Here is a 10180-nt window from a genome sequence, read left to right on the forward strand (position 1 = left end):
AGAACCGCCCGGCCCAGAGCAGACTCACCCTGCATCCATCTATCTCCCCTAAAACCCTAAAAACACGAGAAGCCCTACTCTGCCTCCCCTCCCCCGAATTGCCGCCTCTCCTCTCCTCTCCTCCACCGGAGAGAGAAGCCAAGGAGGATGCCGCGGATCACTTCGGTGGAGAGCCCCGGCTGCCCGCCGCTCCGCGCCATCACCACCGACATCCTCGGCCTCATCAAAGGTACTGTCACCTTACCCGACTTCGCCGCCTCCCCTCCGCCGCCGCCTGCTGCTCACTGTTCCTTCTCCGTTTTAATCCCGGCGCAGTCGTCGAGGCCCGCGCTAGACCGGCGGGCGTCGCCAAGGTCGTCGAGACGTGGGGCGAACCCGACGCCTCCAGGGCCATCCTCGTCGCTTCACTCGCCGACCGAGCCGTCGACCCCGTCAGTCCCCTCTACAGCTCAGCTCTCTCCCGTAAGCCCTTGGTGAATCACGGCTGCTCATTCCTATAGTCACGATTGTCTATTTTGTTGCGTTTTGCAGGTTTTGGCTGTGGCAAGGAAGAACGGTGTGGTGAGTAACTGCTGCTGCTTCTCTGAGTTGGGACGCTTACCTTGTGCCTCTTTCAGTTGGTTGTTAATTCCAAAGGTTTCTGTGTAGGTTGAGTTGCTGAATCCATTGAATGGTGATGCTCTGGCTGTTGTCAAGTCCTCTAGGACAGACCAAACTGTCGGAGCTGTGGAAAATGATCCCCTAGTCGCCCTGCACCTCTTCAGAAAACATGCACCGGACTTAACCACGTAATTTTCACATGCTCATAATTTTCCCCATAATAGATATCTTACCACACGTCTACATCTGTAGTATTAAGTATCCATATATCAATGAAAAGTTCATCGCTCTTGTGCGTTTTGGTGATATTGGCCAAATTGTATTTATATCTAGTTGCTCGTTGCAGGTTAGGTACATTTCTTGCTTGTACGGAGAAGGGCAAAGCAAGTGTGAGATCTGTTGCAAAAGAAAACACGGTATCTGACTCGGATGTTGGGCCATCAAGCACTTGGGAAGTGTGTAACAAGGGTACATTGCAGTTTTCATCTGTGGATGTTGGTGAAAACTATGCAATGTTTGGAGGGTGAGTTGACTATAACCTTTAGCATGCGATTACCGAATGCTGTATGCTTAAAAAACTGCTGTTGGGCTGCATTCATTTTATTTACCAGCTTTTCTGTCTGAGATGTGAAAATCATTCAGGAAATTTGTAGTGTTTTTAACAGTTATTTGATTCATTTTAGGAATGGTATGGAAGTGAACTTGTGGGATATCACATCTTGTAGTAAGATGTGGTCTGCTAAATCTGTAAGTGCCAATCTGTTTTTTGACTTATTAGCTGACATCGCAGCAAACATTTATCTGTATTAATTTTATTTTGATCTCACAGCCCCGAGCTAACAACGTCGGTATATTTACCAAACCTTGGTTCACGGCTGGAACTTTCCTGTGCAAGGATGATCACCGTAAAATTGTAGCCTGCACAAATAATCATCAGGTACCATATCTCATCACTGTTGCTAACAGAATTCCGAGTTTAATCTTGTTTGCTCAATGTTTGTGTTGGAATTCAACAAATTTAACCAGTTCAGCTCTCTGACTGCAAGCCTGCTAGTTGATGGGGTTTTGTTATGATGTCTGTTGCATCTGTGTAGTCCCCCCATAGCTTGTAAATAATGATACCATTTCATTTGCTTAATTGGCGTGTTTGCACTTTCTTTTATGCTAGGCAGTGATTAGCTGTGGATGTTTGCTACTCCCTCCATCCATATATACAGGGCCTAATGCGTTTTTTGAGACTGTCTTTGACTATCGATAAGATTAACAGTATATGAGATGTATACTGTGAAAATTATATCATTGGAAGCTCCTTTCACCTACGAATGTGACGGTATGCTTTGTGTAACTTGCATGTCATACATTATTCCTCTAACATGTGGTCAAAATTAGCCTTGAAAAACGCATTAGGCCCTACTTACATGGATAGAGGGAGTAGGACCATTTGCATCTGTAATATATTATGCTGCACTGATGATGACCGCTCAACTTTACTACCACTAATGGTGTTTTCATTTTGTGTTTACCAGGTTCGCTTATATGATACTGCTTCGCAAAGAAGACCTGTTGTTTCAGTTGATTTTAGGGAGTCACCAATCAAGGCAGTTGTAGGGGATCCAGATGGACATACTGTCTATATTGGGACAGGAACAGGAGACCTCGCTTCCTTTGACATGAGAACAGGTACGATAAACAGATGGTGTGCAGTATCTTTCAATGCAACTGAGTATTTTAGGAACATGTGCCTTTTCTGTCTAGTGTTAAAGTGGCCTATGTGTCACAAGTCTACTCCTTTTTAATCATCAGATCCACTTCATGTTTGCTGTTTTGTATAGGTAATAATGGTATGGAGTACCTATATTGGTCCGTTTCTTTATTTTATTTTGTCTAATCGACAGATAGTTAGTGACATGCAGTTGCAGCTAATGGAAATGGTAGAGTTGAAATATTTATCAGCATTTCTACATGTTAGAGTCTGATGTATAATGTTTAACAGATTGGAGATTGCGTAGCACTTAGTTTATTATTAAATATAATGACATGGACAAATGATTATGGCTAATAACAACCCAAGGTACAATGTATGCGAGTATAACTTATTTTACAGTGTTGTGATTGGTGTGTACCTTTTTTTACAGGAAAACTACTCGGATGCTATGTTGGTAAATGCAGTGGAAGTATTAGATCGATAGTTAGGCATCCGGATCTGCCTTTGATAGCATCTTGTGGTGAGTTATAAATTTCCATTTATTTCAGATTGATTTATTTTGAATGCAACATATAGTTTTACGTTCCCTCAATTTTGTTGTGCACTTTTACTTTTTATTGGCTGTCTTTGTTTGTACTTCTTTGAACTAACTCGGGATATTATTTTGGTCTTTGTAGGATTGGACAGCTACTTGCGAATCTGGGATACAAATACAAGGCAGCCGCTTTCTGCGGTATGTCTAAAATTAATTTCACAGCATTCATATTAAGCTCGAAGCTTGTTGTTGCTCCTTGCAATTAATTGATGCTAATTTTTATTTATATTGCTCTAATTGTTTTCTGGTGCGTTTTGACATGTGTGTATGTAAATGAATTTATTATAGTGAGCATGAAGATATCATTGACTAGCCAAATATCTTATGACTTAATCTTGGGCTACTCTTTATTACTCCCTCCATATCAAACTATAAGATGCCTTTTAGGCTAAACTAGCCTGTAAAAACCTCTTATATTTTGGTACAGAGGTAGTACCTAAAAAACATATAATCCTATAATTGAGTGTGCAAGTTCATTTATACATGTCGGCGTATATGATAGATGATTTTTCGTTTCTATCTTGGCTAACCTTGTACTCTAGTTAATTGGCCTTTAGTGATTGCGCTACTGGTTATACACCATGGTTTTTCATTTTAAACTCTTCATGATCTAACACATGTTCATTGGTTGGTAACAGGTCTATCTCAAGCAGCACCTCACGACAGTGGTTATTGATTCACATTTCTCAGCTGAAGGTTCGTCTCTCACTCTCTCTCTGCGGGGAGTTTCTTATGTATTTCCAGTAGCTATTCTGTGTTATGTGCTCTGTTTTCCGTTGTTGTTGTGGTAAGTTATGTGAGAGTGGCAATTGTTTTTTTACATTCATGTTATCTCGAATGGTGCTTGCTGTAGGGGCAAAGTGCTTCCCTTTAGGACTGAAACATGTTGACTTGTTAAATTTCATTGGATGTGGAACTGATAATTATAGTTAAGAGCTTCTTTTTACTCGGAACACTTCTGAGTTCTGACCTGTAATCTTAAAATGGCGTACATCTTAACTGCATCTTGATGGATGCCTTGAGGTTTGAGGTACTGTGCTAACACTACTGTTGTGTCTAGAATCTGAGGAGACTAAATCCAAGCAGCCAGATTCTTCAATGGTGGCTGAAGCTGCAGTCAGAAGGGAAAAAAAGAAAAAGAAGAATGTATTGGTTGAAGAGGCTGAGGAAGGAACTCAAATGGTGGACCCTGATGACTGTGATGCTGAAGCAGTCAGAAAGGACAAGAAGAAGAAGAAGAAGAAGAAGAAGAAGAAGAAAACTGTTATAGAGGATGATGAAGAAACGCAAATGGTCGACCTGGATGAGGACGATGCTGAAACAGTCAGAAAGGCAAAGAAGAAAAAGAAGAATAAAAGGGTTGCAGAGGATGAGGAAGGAACTCAGATGGCTGGCCTTAATGACAGTGATGCTGAGATCTATGCCCCAAAGAGAATAAAATCTGAATCTGGCGAAAGAAGCAAAGGCACGAAAAAGAAAAGCAAGAAGCAACAAGTTGCCTAGGACATTTGGTGTGCTGGAATTATTGACGTCTGACCACGGTGCTTGCCTTAGTGAATTTGTAAAAGAATGCCTTTTAAGTACAAGTTCATTCAAACTTGAACGGTATGGTTCATTTGTAGTTTTTCCTTGAAATATTACCTGCTGTTTACAATATTATGATAAGTGATTCGAAAATATTATCAAACTTGAACGGTATGGTTCATTTATACTATCTCATCTGACTCTGTGTCCTCATCTTGGTTAGTTTGTACCGAAGTAGCAATGGTCTAGTTTAGTGTGGACAACGTCAGTCCTGTTGGTGTAGTGAAATTAATGCAAGCTCCTGGACATTTGAAATTTGAACTATTTTTGGCTGAAATGTGTAGGATCTCTGCCAATTGATATAAGATAATAAGTATGTATGCAAGTGTTGGGTGAGCATATAAGATACGGAGTCATGTTGCAGACGAGGTTAAAAACCATTTCGATAATTTCATGAGACTAGTTGACCAAAATTGATTTTTACACAGTTCCCTTAAGGCTATACACTTCATCTCTCCATATGAACAGTGCTTTTTTCATATGAGCCTTTGCTCTCACCTGTATAAACTCGCATTAACTTGTCTCCATATGTAATCAGGGAAGGATTCTGTCAATCTTATTATGTGACAGCCAAGCCATATAATTTTCTGCAATCTTTCTTTGCTACCACAATCATGTGACCGCCAAACAGCCCAACTGTGCTGGATAACTTGCTGAATCAAACAGCTTGAGATCGCCATCCCAGCTTTCAGCTAAGGCGATGTCATGATTCTCAACCCCAGGATCAGGGATGATGAATTCATCAAAGTTAGATAAGGTTTTCAACTGCGCGCTCAGTGACGCTATTGTTTTCTGGCAGTCTGCTAGTTTCCCCGCAGCACGAGCTAACTCTTTCTCCTGTACAAAGTGATGGCATTCCAGTTACTCATCAGAAAAACATAATCACTTAAAAAGTCCTCAACTTTTCATCACCGGACTTGGTTGTGATAGTTAAGAGATACCTTAAATTTACCTTTGTGATGTGCAGGTCTGTACTTGCCATAGGTTTCACTTCCATTGGTTTTGGCTGATGACCTGGAGCTCTGCTGCACAATTCCTGTTTCAAGTCATGGCATTGTGCGGCGAACTCCGACGATTCTGCTCTCTCTTTGAGAATTTGTTCCTCAAGCAAGTAAATCTTTCTGTGCGATTCCTCTGCTTCTTTCTCTTTGAGCTCTAACCGGCTCGTCATTTTGTTCTTCTGGGCTTCGGAAGCATCCAGTGCAGTTATGTAGGCTGATGACAAGTTCTTCTGCGTCTCTAATTTCATTTCCAACTGCCCGGCATTCTCCTTCAAGCTCTTGATTTCAGCTTGCGCCGACTTGAGTTGAGATTCCAGTTGTGCAATCAACGGCCCTTGTTTCTCCAGAGTCTCTTCAAGCGTGTTAACCTTCTCATTCAGGGCAAAGGCATCTGAATTGGCGGCCTGGAGTTGAGATCTGAGCTCATCTCTCTCTGCTTCCAGTGCTTGGAGATCACGGCACCGCTTTGCGGATTCAACAGACAATGCCTTATCTTGCTGCTCCAGGCCACGCACCTTCTTTTGGAATGACACGATTTCTTGTCCTGCCAGCTCCAGCTCAATCTCTGCACCCTTGATCTTTGCCTCCAGAGCATCGACGGCAGGGCATTTCTCTGTGAGCCTCCTCTCTAGCAGGGTGATCTTGTCGCTGTATTTTCTGGCGTCGGACTCGAGCTGAGCACGCAGCTCTTTCGTCTCCGACTCGAGCTCATCCATCTGCTGATATTTTGCCGCGAGCTCCAGCGTTAGCGCCTTCTCCGAGTCCAGCCGTTCCTCCAGGATGCGCCCCTTGTCCAGCAGGCTCGTGATCTCGCCATGGGCCAGCTCAAGTCTGCCCTCCAGATCGTTCCTCTTCCTCTCCGCGTCTTGCATTTCGGCCTCCATGGCATGCCTCTCTCCATTGACGAGATTTAGCTGCCTCTGCATCTCACATGATCTCTCCTCTTCTACCATTGCCCGATGGCGGCAAGCCCTCAGCTCGCGCTGGGCTTCGTGCAAGGCTTTGTCCTTCTCGGCCACCAGCTTCCTGGCCTTCTCCTCTAGCTTCACCAGCTGACCACCGGTGTCCTCGGCATAACTGCTGCTCCTCGAGACGGCGCCGTTGGCTGACGCAAGCTTCTCCATCTCAAGGAAGTCATCCATCACACCGATGTCGACTGCGGTTGCTAGGCTTGCACTCCTCGTCTCGGTCTTGTACTGGTCGAGCTCGGTGATGAGAGCCGATGCCCATGAGTCGGAGCAGTCCGACTGGCAGTCCGTCACCGACTCGGCACAGAGGGAGCTCGGGGTGCGCCGGAGGTCGCTGCTGAAGGAGGGTCTGCGTGCAGTGGCCTGCCAAAAACTCCAGAGAAGTTAGCTTCCAACAAAGGAGGTCAAGAACCGTCCTCTTCACATCACATAATATGATGCCTCCAATGGCGCCAAAGCACACGAAGGAAGGGTGTCATCACCTGCAGTTTTCTGCACTCGGCTTCGAGCTTGGCCGCCTTCCTGATGCTCTCGAGCTGCTGCTTGCTGGCCGCCTCGGCCGCCCTCCTGTTGAGCTCCTTCTCGATGGTCCTGAGCCCCAGTTCCTCCGTCTTGGCGAGCAGCTGCGCCTTGAGAGCCGAATTCTCCTTCTCCAAAGAGGCCAGCCTGGAGCTGGCATCGCCGTCACTGGCCACCGAGCGCTCCGACTTGGCTTCCAGCTTGGCCTTGAGCTCGACAATCCGCAGCTCTAGGTCGGTCTTGTCCGACTCCCACTGCCGAGACTGCAGTGCCAGCGCGCCCTGGACCTTTTGGTCCTGCTCTTCCTTGGCGCGCCGGAGCTGCCGGACGCATTCCTTGAGCGCGCCATCCAGCGTTGAGTTCTTGACAGTTGCAGCATTCAGCTGGGCTTTCAGCGATGCCATCTCGTTTTCGGCCTTCTCCCATCCTGGTACGAGAAATGCATGCACAATCTGCTTGTGAATAATGTTCAATCAAAGGCTACCTAGTAATTTTTGTGTGGTGCTTAATCTTGTTGTTCAGTCATGTTTAACTGCACTGCGTACCTAGAACAGCTTCTTCGGCAACTTTGGAATGCTGCTTGACGAGATCATCTTTCGCACGAATATCCGATACCACAGAGGACAGCCTCTCGCTCAGCACCTTGACTTTCACATTGCTGTTGTCCTGTGCTTCCTCGGATGCGACCTCGGGCGATTTCGGGGAACTCTTGAGGGTGGTATCCTAATCAAAGAGGAGATAGACAAGCAGAGTCAAAATTGTTGTCCCCACAGAAAAAAGAAGCAAACATTGGTTAGACTAACTTGGCTCATTTTTCAGCTTGTATGGAGAATGTTTAATGCATAAGCTCAAACTGTGGGCAGCCCGGCAATTGTTCCTCACTGTTGCATTAGAGTATTGGAGGGAGAAAGACAGCCTTGGTCAAAAGACTGCAAGCGAGGGCAGCAGCAGCAGCAGCAGCACAATCAAGTAGCAGTGGCGCACATGAAGAGAGCTGGAATCTTGATTGCTCTCTCTGCGCCAGCAAGCATTATGAGCCATTTGTGTTGGGCCAAAGGTGATGGTGCAGCACATGGAGTGGCCACCAGAAAATCTGCATCTTGCCCTTGTTGCAGCCATAATGTTGGCAGAGAAAAGAGAGTGCCAACTAACACATCATCCTTTCCTTGGTATGCATCCATGGATAGGTAAGGTAGGCTTGTCCTGTTAGCCACTCTGCTACAGGGACAATAGGACCCCTTACCATTCCCTTCCCTGCTTCAGTTGGAGGCCTACTAGAATTGCCATGAAGATTGGTCAATGTTGCCAACCAAAGCATCAAATGAGATTGAATCCTGCAGCCCATTATTGTCATGTGGCTGAGATCAATTGTGTGCCTCTACTAACATGGTAGAGCTACTGTTCGGTGGTCTACGGCGTGCATCCTAGTATTACCATTTACTACCAGAGAGGAGACTAAGACAAAAAAAACATTTAAAAGAGAAATTAATATTCCAGAAAGAATGACAAGCAATCTGGCTCTCTTATACAGTATATGCTGATGAATTCTGATCCAGCATTGGGAATCTCTATTTAGCCCTATCCGTTACGTTATGTGACATCATCGATTTAAGAGTTGATGTTGCAACTTGGCGATAGATTAGAGGCCCTACAGATGTGTGATTGGATGAAACCTCACTCACATGTTTGCCATGCCACATGGCCTTGTCATTTTTCTCTGGGCGGCACATGTTGCATGATCTGTTAAGGAGGAGGCGTGTAGGACTCTCAAAGTCAATAAACACCCATCAACATGCCTGAACTGAACTTGCTCCACCGCAAAAGAAAAGGAAGATGTCTCAACATGCTTGTAAAACACTCCTTGACACTACACATGCATCGAATCTTTTTACTGTAGGCCAATTTCCTTTTCTTGCTCCTCTGACCCGTTAATACTTAGTTTGTTAAATCATGCAAGGCGAACAGCGAGAGAGTGCCGCAAAATCGCAGGAATGGACACCATCAACGTAGCGCAGGAAGAAGGATAACAAGAATCCGTTCTCACCTGTTCATCAGTTAAAGTCTCGGATGGGCAGGAGGCGGAGCTGTCGGTTTCGGTGGGGGCGGGGGCCTTGTCCGAGATGGACTTGCGGCGCCACGGCCAGCTCCGGCGATCCATTCCTCGAGTTAGCTAGCTCTCTACACCCTTGGGTTGAATGACGATGCTTATGCGCCCCTGTTCACTTCAGCAATCCACCCAAAAGTTTAGACAAGGAAAAGGGACAGATTGCAGTTTAGGCAGTATACTTGAAGAATAGAAACTTGAATCAATCCAATCCCAATGCATGCATATCAGCTCGATTAGGATGTTCAGTGTTGCGTCCATTCTGAATGAATTGGCAAGAAGCATGCGAATTCCAGCAATTCACTGATCCAAACACGCAACCACAAGGCAAGGACAAGAAAACCACCCATGGAGAAGAGATTAAACACCACACCACACCAGACCAGACCAGACCAGACGACTAAGAAGAAGAAGAAGAAGAAGAAGAAGAAGAAAGAAGAAGAAGAAGAAGAAGAAGACAAATACTGCATCACTTGATGATAGATAGTACCAAAAGAAGCCGAGTTCATCAAGAAACAACACAATTCAAAACTACTACCTCCTGCTCTCGATCCGCTCCGCCGCAAATCACCGAGGTGGAGAGAGGAAAGTCCAGGCGAAGAAATCGACGAGAGAGGAGAAGCAAGGAATGGAGGACGGCACGGCAGCAAGACCCAGGAAGTAAGCCCCAAGAAGCGCGCCCCTTCTCCTTGCTCTTGGACCCAAGCAGGCGAGGCGAGCCTATGGTGGCATGTCGTCCGCAGTTTGCGCCCAAGATTCTCTACTCCTACCTGGGCCTAGCTAATAGCCTATATATAGAGTATTTAATAATCAAAATACGTACGTACGTACAAATGGGGAATAGACGATGCAAAAAAGAAGCATGGTGTGTGTGTGTGTGTGTGGCCTGGCCGTTCCGTGGGGGAGAAACGGAGGCTTGGTTTCGTCGGAATGTTTAACTCTAGCTTTCTTGTGATAATGGCAATGGGATTGATCGTGCTGCCAGTCGTGCTAACGACTAGTACGCCATAACCACTAACCGCTGAGCTTAATTCGATTACAACGGAATGGATGGCACGTTCATATCATCGTACCCCGCCCGGAATTAGTCGACACTCGCTCCAG

At 45.5% G+C, this 10180-nt stretch overlaps 2 protein-coding genes across 4 annotated transcripts; one reads left to right on the forward strand and one right to left on the reverse strand.

The window, feature by feature from the left end:
* Positions 1-4637, forward strand: LOC119354816 (WD repeat-containing protein DDB_G0290555-like). Its single transcript, XM_037621562.1, has 12 exons — positions 1-229; positions 316-431; positions 532-561; positions 649-788; positions 947-1123; positions 1284-1347; positions 1430-1537; positions 2127-2280; positions 2736-2825; positions 2983-3038; positions 3539-3596; positions 3961-4637. The coding sequence occupies exons 1-12, from the start codon at positions 148-150 to the stop codon at positions 4401-4403; spliced, it is 1518 nt and encodes a 505-aa protein (XP_037477459.1). The 5' UTR covers positions 1-147; the 3' UTR covers positions 4404-4637.
* Positions 4638-4847: 210 nt separating this feature from the next.
* LOC119354815 (filament-like plant protein 3) lies at positions 4848-9960 on the reverse strand. Of its 3 annotated transcripts, none has more exons than XM_037621560.1 (6): positions 9615-9960; positions 9017-9187; positions 7518-7695; positions 6936-7399; positions 5437-6816; positions 4848-5321 (listed from the first exon to the last, which is right to left on the reverse strand). In XM_037621560.1, the coding sequence occupies exons 2-6, from the start codon at positions 9128-9130 to the stop codon at positions 5097-5099; spliced, it is 2361 nt and encodes a 786-aa protein (XP_037477457.1). In that variant the 5' UTR covers positions 9131-9187; positions 9615-9960; the 3' UTR covers positions 4848-5096. The 3 variants fall into 3 exon arrangements, with proteins under 3 accessions (XP_037477457.1, XP_037477456.1, XP_037477458.1); XM_037621559.1 differs by having other exon boundaries at positions 9017-9194; XM_037621561.1 differs by lacking the exons at positions 9017-9187; positions 9615-9960 and adding an exon at positions 7776-8982.
* Positions 9961-10180: the final 220 nt, after the last annotated feature.

Source organism: Triticum dicoccoides, chromosome 2A (assembly GCF_002162155.2).
Source record: "Triticum dicoccoides isolate Atlit2015 ecotype Zavitan chromosome 2A, WEW_v2.0, whole genome shotgun sequence".
NCBI lineage: Eukaryota > Viridiplantae > Streptophyta > Magnoliopsida > Poales > Poaceae > Triticum > Triticum dicoccoides.